Below are 15,085 nucleotides of genomic sequence, written 5' to 3'. Positions count from 1 at the left end.
CATACATAAACAATAAGTGTATGGTAAGAGTTGTGAACTTATAAAACAAACATACATAGCATCATACAAGACTCTCATAACTCACACTACCACCAATAATTTGCATTGTTGTTAAATATTTTGAACTAATGATTAAAGAGCATTGTCAAAATATTACTACTAACCAAAGTATTTTCTCCAACCCACCCTATTATTATCTTTATATTACTTATATATGAACATACATAAGCAATAAGTGTATAAAAGTTATAGACTTACAAAGCAAACATGCATAATATTACACAGGGGTCCCATACATCAACCCTCCACCAACACCTTGAATTGTCATGAGACGTTTGCTACAGATTATGAAAGAATATTGTCAAAATCTTACTACTAATTGTAGTTCTTATCTCATATTTGGTGTAATTTTCACCCAACCCAACCTATTATTATTTTTTAAATATATTTTTTATGACAGAAGTTGTAAACTTGTAAAACAATCATGCACATGTGCAGAATTCCCAAACAACATCCATCTATCAACACACCACATTGTGGTGGAACCTTTGTTACAGATAAAATAATATCATCTGATTGTTACCATGTCCATAGTGTACATTTGGCACACATTCTCCATACTGCCCCATTATCCACACAGTACATCTTTGGCATAGATGCAAGCATATTACAATATTACTGGTGAGCACAGTCCATAGGTCACTCCACTGTATTTTTCCCATACTTCTCCACATTCCCACCACCCTGCAGTAGTGATGCACATTTGCTCTAGCTCACAAAGGATATTCTTGCATCTGTACCATCAACCACAATTCTCACCCACTTCTCATTTTATTGTGCTATTCAGTTCTTAGAATATTCTCTAGCATTCTGTTAATTGACATTTATATACCTAGACTACCATTTTCAGCCACATCGCCATTTATAAACTAGCTGTTACTATGTGTTACCAACCACTCTATACATTTCCACACTTTTACACTAAAGCTAATTAAAACTGCTACACACATTAACCATCAGTAGTCCATCTCAGTCCTTCTCTCATCTCCTTTAAGAATCCATTACCTACCACCAGGTCTTGAAGCTATTTTCCTACAATTTCTCCTACAAGCTTTATGGTTACTGCTTTTATTTTTAGGTTTTCGATCCATTTTGAGTTAATTTTTGGATAAGGTGTGAGATAGAGATCCTCTTTCCTTCTTTTGGCTATGGATATCCAGTTCTCTCAGCATCATTTGTGGAACGGACTGTTTTGCCTGAGCTGTGTGGGTTTGACAGGCTAGTCAAAAATCACTTGACCATACATGTGAGGGTCTGTTTCTGAACCATAAATTTACTTCCATTGATCTATGTATCTGTCTTTATGCCAGTACCATGCTGTTTTTACCACTATAGTTAAGTAATATAATTTAAAGTCAGGAGATGAGAGTTTGCTTTTCATTTTTAAGATGTTTCTGGCTATTGAGAACCCCTTAACCTTTCAAATAAATGTGATAATCATGTTTTCAATTAAAAAAAAATGTTGGTGGAATTTGTATCGGGATTGCATTGAATCTGTATATCAATTTGAGTAGAACTGACGTCTTAATAATATTTAGTCTTCCAATCCACGAGCATGGAATGTTCTTCCAGTTATTTAGTACTTTTCTGATTTCTTTTAACTGCAACTGAGTTGCAGTTTTCTGAATACAAGTGCTTTATATTGTTGGTTAAGTTTATTCCTGACTTTGATTTTTATCTGTCATATTTTATTTTCACTTCTCTGTGATACTTTGTTACTTTTATTGGTATAATCTTCATTTCTAGACTCTCTTCCAGGCCACTCTCTCCTGTCTTTTCCTTTCAGGTACATCTTTTAGCATTTCCTGAAAATCTGGTCTCTCAGTTAGAAATTCTCAGTTTCTGTTTATCTGTGAATATTCTAATCTCGCCCTCATTTTTGAAAGACAGTCTTGCTGGATATAAGGTTCTTGGTTGGAAGTTTTTCTCTTGTAGTATCTTAAATACATTAGACCACTGTCTTCTTGCCTTCATCATCTATTCAGATCTTTTCAGATGGGAGTATATTGTGCTTCTTGGACATGGATATCTAGGTCCTCCAATAGGATTGTGAAATTATCTATATTATTTCTTCAAATATTCCTTCTGCCCCTTTTCCCTTCTCTTCTACTGGGACACCCATGACACATGTGTTTGCACGTCTTTTGCTGTCATTTAGTTCCCTGAGACCTTGTTCAATTTTTTCTATTCTTTTCTTCTCTGTTATTTTGTATGTTCACTTTCAGAGTCCATTTCTTCAAGCTCATCAATCCTTTCTTCTGTCTCCTCAAATCTGCTATTATATGATTCCAATGTTTTTCAAATTTCATTTATTGTGCCTTTCATTCCCATAAGATCTGCTATTTTTCTATGTATGCTTTCAAACTCTTCTTTGTGCTCATTCAATGTCTTCTTAATACCCTTAATCTCTTTAGCTATCTCATTGAATTTATTAAGGAGATTTGTTGAACATCTGTGATTAGTTGTTTCAACTCCTTTATGTCATCTGGAGGCTAACCTTGTTCCTTTAACTGGGCCATAGCTTCCTGTTTCTAGGTGTGGATTGTAGCTTTTTGTTGGTGTCTTGGCATGTGGTTTATTAGAATATTTATTCTGGGTACAGTTTTTCTTTTTAGTTTAGGGCTTCCTGCCCTTTCTCCCTTGCTAGTTGTGTAGTAGGAGCCAAGGATATAGTTGGTGCTATAAGCTGTGGAGGCTCAAGCTGCCCTTCCTGCCCCAGGGACCTATGAAGCTCCTCCCAACTTTGTCCTTTGCCAGAGTTAGGACAGAGACACAGCTGTGTGGAATAATCCAAGTTGTGCAGGTCTAGACTGTAGTTGCCAAGAGAGACTGATGAGACTTCACAACTCTTTCTCCCCTTCCTAGGGTAGGGATGGAGCTGCAGGTTTGGGCAGCAATCTATGCAGTGTGGGTCCAGGATGACCGCGGTTGCCCCGCTAGGCTTCCAGTTATTCAGTCTATGCCAGCCAAAGTCACCTGCAGTTACCTGGATAGGCTGGTACAGGATCTGCCAGCATATTCTCTTTGAGAAGTGGGGCTGAAACCTAGGCTAGGGCTGCAGGCTGATCTAGGTGAAAGAAACTGGTTCCTACTGTCCCTGTGATTTTTGGTCCTGGCTTCCCCTCAGGGTGCGTGCAGGGTCAAAATGGCTGCTACCAGCCTCTTTCTGCTTGGACAGATTCACACCCTTGCTATTCCTAGGGTTATAGTTTAGCCAGAGGAGTCTACTAATCAGTAGCCAAAATCAGTGTCCAACCGTCTCCTCCTCCTGTTTCTGGGAAATGGAGCTTCCAATTCCAGCCACAAAATAGCTCTTGGGGCAGCTTGAGATGCCCAAGTAGGGCAGTCACTGGCCTCCACAGCTTACTGGTAATTTCCTGGAGAGGTTGGCATGTGACTCCCAGCTTCCTCCCTCCCAGAGGTGGGTTTGGGGCTTAGGCTAGACCTACAATCTGACTTGGATGGAAAGAAGCCAGTCCCTGCCAGCACTGTGATTTTCAGTCCTCCCTGCTTCCCCTCATGCCAGGTGCAGAGTTAAGATAGCAGTTACTGGCCTCTTTCTGACTTGGACAGGCTCAAACTTTAGCTGTTCTCAGGATTATACTTTAGCCTGCTGAATTTATTCATCATTAGCTGAAGTTGGTGCCCAGCTGTCTCTTCCTCCCCCATTTTTGGGAAGTGGAGCTTTCAATTCTAGCCGCAAAACAGTTCTGGAGGCAGCTTGTGCCTCCAGTGGAGGAAGGGCACTGGCTCCGTGGTGTGGCGTGCTCTACTTAAGAATCTTTTGTGCACATGGCAGTCTCCTCCTTCCATTCCTTCATGGATGTGGCAGGATGTTCTTCTAGTCTCCTGGAGCCCCCAAACGGGTGCTTCAGCTAGCTCAAGAGAGTTCTGGGTGTTTGCTTACTGCCCTCTAGCAGGACCTGACTCTAGGAGCTCCTAACTCTGCCACCATCTTGCTGGTTCTTCCACTTTACATAAACTTTTGCATTTAACCATAATGTAATGGTAGATATCCATTTCTCATTTGATGAGAAAATAAGGGCAGGAAAAAAAACCTTTTCAAGACTGCACCATCAGGAATTAGATGACCCATACTTTGGCCTCAGATCAGTCTGATTCCACTTTTTGCTTCCTGCCATGATCCTTGGTTACTATTTCATAAAATATAAAGAAGACCCTCCCACTGCTGTGGCAAACAAACAAAATCTCTTAAAGCATGTCCTTCTTATACAGGATCAGTATCATCATCTTATACTAAGAACAACACATTTGATGTCCAGTTTTGTTCTTAGTCTATACATATAAACAATTTTACAGTTTCACAACTGGCCAAAGCTACAATTCACCCTGTATTACCTTAAAAAACTTTCCCTGGCTAGGCAATTTATAATGAAAACAAAAACAAAAACATGATAAATGCATTAAGAAAAAAAAATTTAAGTCTCAAGTTTATTTTCCACCTCCAACAAAAATGATGTAATGAACACTAAATAGAGTATAAGGACTGAAAACACCCATTTGTGTCTGCACACGTATTCCTCATGCAATATGCACAGTGAACACAGCCAACTGAACCACAGGAGGCTGCGAGTCTTTCAAGAGATTCTAGGAAATCCATAAACTATGGAGATGATACTGTCTCAAGAGGAATGAAAACAACATTCCTAAAGTTACAAGTAGGTGGAGCCCATGATACAAATAAGGACTCAGGCAGATTTTTTAATGTGAAAGTTCTTAAAAACATAATGTTTTATTATTAACTAACTTAACAAATATTAGTGAACCAAACATTGTGCTGGCATTGGGTATATAATGTTGCAAAAAGAGTTATGTTATTTTTCCTCAGTGAGATTAAAGTCTAGTTGGGAAGACAGATAAATGTATGTAAAATTTCAGATGTGATTATAATATAAGTATACCATATGGATACAAATACAGTATAACTGAATGAGTGGTGGTAGGAGGTAGAGGTCATTCAGGGAACACGTCCCTAAGGAAGTGACATTTGAGTTGAGATCTAAGTGATGTCTAGAAATTAACTAGGCAAAAATAAGAGGAAGTTGACAGAATCACATTTGCAAATACAAAGTGCTAGGAGGGAGCATGGTCAGTTAGAAGACCTGAAAGAAATCTGGGTGGTTGGAGCTAAGAAAAAGACAAGGATGTTGGTGTGGCATGATGCTGGAGAATCAGACACAGACAAGAACACACAAGACCTTGTGGGCCATGTTAAGAATTCTGGTCTTTTCCTTGTAAGTAATATGAAACCAGTAAAGGAGAAAGTGACATTATTAGCCTCTGATATTAGAACTATCTTAGACATCTCAGATATTTTCTACATAACAGATGCTGTTAAAATAAGTTACTGGGGAGCAGATGTGGCCCAAGTGATCGAATGCCTGCTTCCTACATGGGAGGTCCTGGGTTCAGTTCCTGATATCTCCTAAAAGCAAAAACCAACACGCAAACAAATGAAAAAACCAACTCAGAGGAGCTGATGTGATTAAGTGCCAGTGTCCAGAGTTCAATCCCTGCCCTGATACCTCAGAAAAAAAAGTTATCTATAGCAAACAAACAAAAAAACAAAACCAAAAATTAAAAATGCAATAAAACAGGAGTTTGAAGTAGAAATCAGGATAAATGAAGTCAGAATGGAAAGTATAACTGATTTCTTTGATGGTATTTCTATCAAATTAATTCTATCAAATTAAACAGAGACATCAGTATTGAATGGGCATTAGTATTCTTCAGTGAACTGTTTCCATGCATACTAAATAACTATGCAAGAATATGCTAAAAAAACTACTATCTACATTTTTTCATTTCTTCAGTTTGAACTTCTACACTGTAAAAACTTCTGTCACAATCATGCTGAAAACATTATTATACTCGCATTCCTTATTTGGAAGTATGGGAACCTGTTATAGCTAAGTATGCCTTTTCTAAATGAGTACTGGCAGATTTTGACTTGTGGGACCTGTCACCTTTTTTTCACAATTTTGGAGATTTCAATATACAATTTACTCTAGGACCCAGTTATTTTTAGACCTCAAGATCTTTATGCTCACTTACCTTTTATTCTACTGGGGCCTTGCAATAAGTTATAGCCAAACTTGAGAAGGTTGTGTCTAATTTTCTTTTCTGAAGGACTCTTTTATAGAGAATGAACTTGATTTTCTTGATTATGCAAACAAAAATGGATTGTTCCTACATTGAAACTAATTTAAATTTTGGCAACAGGTTTTTTGGTATTTCTTTTGAATACAAAAGGAACCTAAGTAGGATAAGTTTATATAAACACATAGTGTGTGTGTGTATATATATATAAATACTTCATTAATGATGATGGAACAGATTCATGTATACCAAATGGTTCAACAGATATACATCCAGATAAGAGACCAATGTGTACACAAATGTTTGCTGAAGGACCAAATATGAGGCATTTCCTGGATATAAAGTAAATTTTAGGTAATTATATTTCAGAGTAAATAATACCATTTTTTATGTGAAGCATTTTAAAATCACAGTATATAGATCATTTCCTCCTCTTATCTGTTTAGTATTATTCCTAATTTATGATTGAGGAAGCACAATAATAGAGAATGACTTCCATCTACTTGTATATCAGGAAATCATCCTGCATGTTGTGACTCTTCTCTATTACATTTTCCACTATGCTACACTGCCATAGACACTCTTTTACCAAAATTTATTCCCTTTAAACTTAGTAAAAAAATTAAGAAAAACAATAAAGAAAATGAAAAACTGAACACTTATAGAGTAATATTCCCATTAGTTCCTTCAGGCTGTTACAAATCATTATATTCTGTTAAACATCCTGCTCAGCTTGGAGAATAAGGTCTGTAGAAACTTGATAACACCAGCCAATGCAAATTAGATTATTTCTGTACTGCTCTAACTTATTAAATGCACAACAGATGACTTCATATTTTCATTATTGGGAAATGGGCTTGTTAGAATTTTTGGCTCATATCACATGTATTGTATGTCATCACACAAAAAAATCACTCAATACCCATTAGAAAAATCTTCAGTAGAATCAGAACTGTGGTTTATAAATCAAGTTCAGTGTATGCTTTATCCTCAAAGACTTTGGGGATTATTAATCATGAAAAAAATGAAGAAAAATTACCTGCTCCTCTGGTGTGATTAAAATCCCCTTTAATGATTTTACATGATTTTCCATTGCCGTTGCATACACCACAATGGTCTTCCCTTGCAAGAGACCCTAGTAAACCATCACAGCCAACCTTCTGTAACAAAAGAATGACAGTATGTCAAAAACTGAATTTTTTTTTAAACTACTAATTTAGGGCAAATCTAAACTTCATAAACAAGATTTATTTAAACGACAAACTAGCAAAATGTCATATTTTCTATTGCAAGCTAATACAGCAAGCACATGTCTAATAATGTAATCTGTAAGTGACCAAACAGTAAAATAGTGATAATAGTATTTTTCTTATATTAAGTATTAGATTATCCCCCAGAGTGATTTGAAAAAAAAGGGTAATATTATTGAAAAATACAAGTTACATAAATCCCAACGCAAATCAGATTTCTATGAAATATAACATGAGTAATGTAATTAAATCGCTTCAATTTAGAATAGAAAAAATTCACTATATGGGTGGCTCTACTTCTAATGTGTGTGTAAAGCAAAAATGCTGAATATTAAATAGTAACTTTCTGAAAAACTAAACATAAACATTCATTTTCACTAAAGTTCACTAATCAATTTCTATTCTCTCTTCTTTAGTATCCAGCATATGAAGAAAAGAACCATGGAATATTCTAAGAGCTGCTCACAGCTTGTGGCTCTAATAATGAAATAAGAACAGCAAGGAAAAGTTTACATGCTCCGAGAAGAATCCTGTTAATATGAATCTTCTAAGACAAAATCAATTGACCCTTTCTAATGAATACTTTGCTTCATACTGATGTTTCAAAAATATGAACATGTTTTGCAAAGGTGTACATACTCAAAGGGCAGGATTTCACATGTCAATGCAATCAAAAATTCATGATAAGATTACACAATTACCCCTAAGCAAGGAAAATTTGGAAGACAGACCTATGATACATGCATTTATAACAAGTTCCAATTATTTTAGAGGAACTTTTAATGTATTAGATGAAGCAAAAATAAAATAAAATAAAATAAAATAAAGGCAGGATCTTTTGCTGCGGTGGCTGTCGGTGTTGGGGTAGCAGAAGTGAGAGGATTATAAAATGCAGCTGCACAATCAATATCTGAGAAAGTAAAAATTACATGGAAATGGTATAATACAGCAGCCCTTCTTTTTGTTAACAGGGACCTATCAGTATCAAGAGATAGACAATACGAAGAACTTGCAGAACAATTCCAATGCCCCATAATGCCCTAAGTTCCATCTATCCTATTCTTTCCTCCTCCTCTCCTCGGGACCTATGGTAACCACTAAGTCTCACTATTTGATGAATAATATTCATAGTTGCTTGCAATATTATGGAGGGTTTGACATGACTTGACCTATTGGTCTGTTTTCTTTTATTAGGCACTGCCTATGTTCTCAAGTGACTCTTGTCCCTCTATTTGAGAACATTATTCTACTATAGATTTATTGTTATTCTAGCAATGGAAGAACTTGTGTCATTGTTGTAAAGGCAATGGCCCCCAGAGGCTCTAAGTGGAGGGAGAATGAAAAATAGGTGCAATATGGGGGCATTTTCAGGACATTGGAATTGTCCTGCATGATGCTGCAATGACAGATAAAAGCCATTATAAATTTCATTGTAACTTATAAAATTGCATGGGACAAAGTGTAAACTATAATGTAAACTATAATCTACACTTAGCGGCAGTGCTTCAATATGTGTTCATCAACTGTAACAAGTGTACCACACTAATGCAGGATGCTGTTAATGTGGGAAAGTGTGGGAGGGGGAAGGAGTAGGACCTATGGGAATACCCTATATTTTAATGTAATCTAATGTTTCTTTAAAATTAATTAATTAATTAATTAAAAAGAGAGAGAGCGACGAAGCAAATGCATTAATAGAGAACTCAGGATCAGCAAGTCAAAGGTTATTCTGGAAAAAAGAGAGAGTATGCCTCCGGATGAAAGAAGTAGTAACTACCACAGGAAATGCTCAAATACAGCAATGGTATGTAAAGAGGACACTTGAAAAGACTTGTAGTCTTGGGGTAAGGAAAAAGGAAAACCTCTCCTTCAGAGAAAATTGGAGTAAAATTTATAAAGTAGAGGGTAGAGTAATTTTGAAATGATAAAAGCACTTTCATTGTTGTACCCCTAGCACTAAGCTTTTTTCTTGGCATACAGTATGAGTATAATATATAGTAATTAAATAATGAATAAGCTGGTATTTAGTAGGTTCTTGGGTTTTCTTATTCTAGTAACTGGTAAATAACAAAATCTCTAAATATAAAATAAAAGTTAGGGATAGACATATATACTATAGCTCAATAAGAATAAATTTTAAAACAAATAAAGATTTCATATTTTATACTGGTAGTCTCAAGCAAATATATTAGTAATTACTGAAACTGGCTAGACCAACCTCACCTTTGTATATGATCATTTCCAACAAAAACCTATTATGATGATTATTCCAGATGGATCAATCCTTTGAAAATGAACATTTCTACTGCAATAGTAACCACTCCACTCTCATCTGTTTGAAACCCTAAGAAACACCTTGTAACTAATTCCCATTCTGTATTTTCTGTCCCCAGATGTCTTGATTTCTGAAAATGATTGTTTTGTCGTTATAACTTTATGACTCACCCTAAATTTTGTATCTACCCCTACCCCCAAACTGTTCAGCCCCTTAATGTTTATTAATGAAGGAACCTGGGCCAGTTCCATCTCAATTACTCATTAGCATAAACTGCTAAGCCTGAGTATTATAAATTAGAATTACTACAGTTCTGAGAGGCAGTTTTTGGGCAATTAGGCCACTGTTCTTCTTTGCTTGTGCAAACAAATAATTCTTTTCTCTCTTTGTCTCGGGAATTGATCTTTAAGGTGCATTGGGAGGAAAGAACCTACTTTTGCTCAATAACAACACCATTTAACTGGTGGCAGGTATCTGAAATACCACTCTTATTCTGAAAACAGGCAGGTAGCAAGATAACACAGGATTGAGCTTTCCTTGTTCTTTTCAGGACAGGAAACTTCACAGAGCCACACTGGGTCACCAGCAGAAAGCTGTTTTAAATCACTCTCTTCAGCCCATTCACCAAGTTTAGAATTCTACTTTCAGCATTGGTGCTACATATTTTGCAATAAAGCAAAATGCTCTAGCCAAACCTGATATACTGAGGGTTCCCAGAGAAAGAAAACAAACAAAATTCCCCAAAACATGTTTTAAATTATATTGAAATACTTGAATGAAGCATTTTAGTCAAAAGTTAGAATCTTAAAGTGTTCCAATGCTATCAGAAGTCACAACTCATTTCATCTTACTCTCATTATAATAATCAGATTCTCACATAGCACATGTGCAGATTTTCTGTTGTTATTGTTGCTGAAATTTTAATGTCTAGCCAGGGAATCTGTAAAGGATCTGGCTTACACAATATTGTTAAGTGAAAAGAATAACAATCTAGGCTCTTTGGCATATACAGTTGGGAAAATAATATTTTTGAAAAATAAATTCATTTAAGACATCCACTAATCTGACAGATTTATATACTGCTGAAATAAAGTTAAAAGCTTTAATTATACAACATGTAGTTCTGAAAATAAAGTATCTATAGGTAGAATACCCGCAATGATTTTTCTACAGACAAATGAAAATTTTATTTCAGATTACTGCCACATTCTGCTAAAGAATAAAGGAAATTAATATGTAATTATAAGACTGTTTCTTATGGCAATGTTATTACACGTGATTCTGTGCTTTAAACTTTATAGCATCCTGGAAAAATATAGAATCTTGGAGCTGGGAAAGCACTTAAGTTCCATGTTGTTCCAAGGTTCCTAACCAAAATTCCAGAGATCCCTACTGGACCACAGACTGAGCCATCCATAACTTGTAAACGTTTGCAAACTTTGTGCTTGTGTGGATTTGTATTTAGTTGTATATTTTTGTGGGAAAGAAAACACAAATTTTTCATCAGATTTTCAAAGGCAAGTACAGTACAACGTATGACCACTGGCCTAACAACTTCATTTTACAGATGAGTTAATGGACGCATATGGATTTAAAGTGATTTGCCCAAGAACACTGTTTCCTAGTGGCTGCCAAAGATTCTGTGTTATACCATGCAGATGCTCTTTCATGACTAGAGGATTTCGTTCCCCTGTTCCTGAGAGAGTTATCATCTGATGCTTCTCAGCTCTTAACCCTCTTCAGAAATTTCCTAGCCTAGAGAAAACTGCTTTTCCCATGATCAATACCTTTCTGAAGCAGCTTATATCCAAATACTGGTAGATGCTGGATTAAAATGGCAGAGTTTTCTTACTCCAAATGGGGACAAATCTGAAGAGCTAAACCAGCTTATAAACTCACAACAGAATCAGCTGAAGTCTTGTTGTGTCTGTCCCACAGTCCAATTTCTCCATGTGCCCCATCCTGCTTTCTTCCCCTCCCCTATAGATATTGATCCTGAAAGCACTCCCCCTTAAAGTTCTTGCATGTTAATCTGGCAGGGGAAGCCAGCCGAAGACAGCGGCAGAGCTATTTACTATGCATTTCAAGTTCTAGTCTTTGATCATTCCATTATACTGTTTATAGTCACTTTAACAGAATTTCTGTTTTTTTTCCCCCAAAGATAAATGAAGAATTGCACATAAATGAATGCAGTAAATAGGATTTTTTTAAAGGAAGAGAAAAGCAAATGTGATACTTAAGTATTTTAAGAAAATTGAGTAAACATTTAAAATCAGCTGATTCAAAGGTGCTGAGTATATTATAATATTAAGTGAGTAATAGGACTGATTTTATAAGATTTTCCCACATGCCTCAGTCTTGGACACAAGACATGGAGAACTGGAGTGCTTGGATTTTTCATATGGAATGTTTTAACATAAATTGCACAGAAGTATTCCAATTTTAGATCTGTAATATATACAATTACAGAATCAAAATCTCTGATTCTTTCAGCTAGTAATGGGTTTTATTTTTGGTCTATTGCAAACCCTTCATTCTACAAATGAAGAGTTTCAAAGTAGATCAGACTTTTTCCAGCACACAGTCAAGTCAGGACTATACCCACATCTTTGGAATGTTGGTCTAGAGCTTTATCCCATACTGTGCAGCTCCTCATTGGCCCCATTATCTTTGCTCAACATATAAATTCTCACTTTCAGAATACCTTACCTGGCACCTGCCATTTGCGCAGATATCTAATCCCTGAGATCCACAAGATGTTCCATCCATCACCTTTTCTGATAGAAGAATAGGCTGTTCTTTTCCAACAGGAGAGCAAAACAAGGCACATGGTTTTTCTACATAGAGAGACAAAAAAGAGAAAAGAGTAAATATTACTCTATACATATTTTTAACTCAAGCTTTATTTAAAAAAATAATTGAGTCAAAAAATAGGATTGGCTGGCAACTGAGTAATGTAATAGCCCAGTAAGTTAGTACCAGAGGATTTTTATAAATATTAAATGTAATAATGCCTGGAAAAAATTAGGCACTCAATGAAGATGAATCACTTTCATCTTTAAGAAGTATGTCTTCTAATCACTTTGTAAAATTCATCATTTATTATTCTCTGGCAGAAAAACTCTATTACACATAAATCAATCTCTATCTCTTTGAAAACCATCTCCTCCCAGCCACATTTTGCTCATATCTTCTGAAAATATCTCTCCCTCTCTCTTGGTTCCATATCAGAATTACTCCTGTTTTTCAAGTCCTGGTTCAAGTCATTCATGAAGGCTTCCTTGATATCTTCTAAATTCCTATACTCTAATTTTCTGTCCTATGCATTTGACATTTTCTGATTGAAAAATTATTCAAGGAGAAAGAACCTATTAGATAAGCAATTTTCATATTATTTCCCATTGCTAGTATGTTCAGTAATGCAATCCAATCCAATGAGAGCATTTGTCATTAAGCACAATCACTGATGGGCTACCTGGACTCAACCGTTTTTACTGCTAACTCAGAGTATGTCAGTATGCATGAGATCTAGGCTGAGAATCACTTACCTAGGTAAAGAATGCTCAAGTGGCTGGCCATCTTCTTCAGTGCTTCATTGAACAATAATGTAGGATGCCTGGGGTTTAAACACTTGCCTCTGAGACTTAAAGAGTGGCAAAAATATTTTAAACTGTTGTTTCTATTTCTAAGCCTCCTACAGAGGAGCTCTAGCATTTGGTAATGCCAGGAGTAGTAGCATCCAAATCTGAAACTTCAGAGCAATTTCCATGCTACATTACTACTCTATTGGCTTGACACCAGTCAGGTCCTTAACTGTTTATTAAGCTCGTATAAATAGAATGGAAAATAGTTAACAGTCTCTGACACTGATCTTCCTTATGTCTTCAGTAAAGTTCCACGTATGCTGATGAGAGTTTATAAATACCAAATAACAGCCAGAGGCATGGAACAGGGTATCACTTTGCAAAGAGAAGAAAGACAGTTAAATGAGCCTTCAGAACTGAACATTTCAAAGAGTTTCACATGTGGCTTCTGACTACTGCTCTTAACAATTTTAGGGAGTTGGAACATGGCCTCTAATGTGCATGGTTTTGAAATTTTCCCTTAAGATGCCATTATAAGCCGCAATAAAGCATTTCAGTGTGCTCTCACACCTCAAAGTAGGTTATGTTTATTCAATGACTGCTTACTATGTCATATCTTTGGACTAAAAAACAGCTGGTATAATTGTAACACTTGAAAAGTGGTATATTTAATTCTCTTTCTGGAGGTTTCTTTGAACACAGGAGCAAACCAGATATATGAGTAATATTGAAAGTGTTAGTGTCCTAGGAAATTCCAAGCAAGAATTCAGAAAAAAATCTTTGTCTTTTTCCTTTTATAACATATTGTCAATACACATTCCTTACTTTAGGTCTACAGGTGTCGCAGGCATTTGATACCAATCTTTCCTTCCTAGAGAACACCCTCAAGATTGTGACATTATAGTTCATGTAACATGCCAGTACTTGGCAGGCAGGCTCTGTCCTGGTTTCAGAGACCACACCCTTCCAAGCTACACATTAGGCATGGGATATAGCCAAATTTCAGCAGAAGAATATGGAAAATACCTGAAGGTTAAAGCCATGGATCTCTTTTCTCTAAAAATAGATGTTCACTACTGCATTGGTAGCCTTTATTTAATCCTCCTAGCCATGGATTTATGTATTAAATAAATGCATAACAAAATGGGCACTTGCATTTTACAGGTCTTGTAATGCAAAAATTGAAAAAGGTATTTCAATTTTCCACAGTGCTATAATACACAAAGGTTATTATTTTTGCATATCTTTTTCATCATATAGATTGATGGGTGTGAGTAATTAGTATTGCAAAATTATCAAAGATGCTAGCTTGTTAATTATATAAATATTATGGATCATTTTTTTGATCAACACCATTTTACAAAAGTCAAGAGCTTCACCTGTGATTTGCAAAAGCTTTTATATAAATATATATATATATTTGATTTGAGAAGTTGTGGTTTGCAGAAAAATCATGCAGAAAATGCAGGGTTTTCTGCATACCTCTGACAGCTTTAGTATTTTAAGTTGACCCTATTCATTCCTCCCTGCTCCCCTCCACTGAGATGGCTCCCTTCGTGTCTGCTCTCTGTGTCTGCTCATTGTCTCTGCTCATTGTCTGCTCATCTTCTTTAGGAGCACCAGGAACCGAACCTGGGAGCTCCCATGTGGGAGGTGGGCACCCAACTGCTTGTGCCACACTTGCTCCCTCCATTGTTTTAAAATCCAGATGGAAACTGAGATCATCTTTTCTTGTCTTTTATTTCATACATGAGTAAATAGGTTTCAAATAAAGTTAATTCTATCAAGTTTTCATG

General features: G+C 36.1%; 1 protein-coding gene across 1 annotated transcript in view; it reads right to left on the bottom strand.

Moving 5' to 3' along the window:
- The window catches only part of ADAMTS19 (ADAM metallopeptidase with thrombospondin type 1 motif 19), a 283,954-nt gene that overhangs the window by 64,481 nt on the left and 204,388 nt on the right, over positions 1-15,085 (bottom strand). Inside the window, exons 14-15 of the mRNA XM_004462171.5 lie at positions 12,415-12,542; positions 7,220-7,340 (exon numbers count right to left, since the gene is read on the bottom strand). Of these exons, the coding sequence (XP_004462228.1) occupies positions 7,220-7,340; positions 12,415-12,542 (249 nt within the window). The remainder of the gene's footprint in view (positions 1-7,219; positions 7,341-12,414; positions 12,543-15,085) is intronic.

This window comes from Dasypus novemcinctus, chromosome 2, assembly GCF_030445035.2.
Source record: "Dasypus novemcinctus isolate mDasNov1 chromosome 2, mDasNov1.1.hap2, whole genome shotgun sequence".
Taxonomy (NCBI): domain Eukaryota; kingdom Metazoa; phylum Chordata; class Mammalia; order Cingulata; family Dasypodidae; genus Dasypus; species Dasypus novemcinctus.
This window is presented reverse-complemented; position numbering and strand designations above follow the sequence as displayed.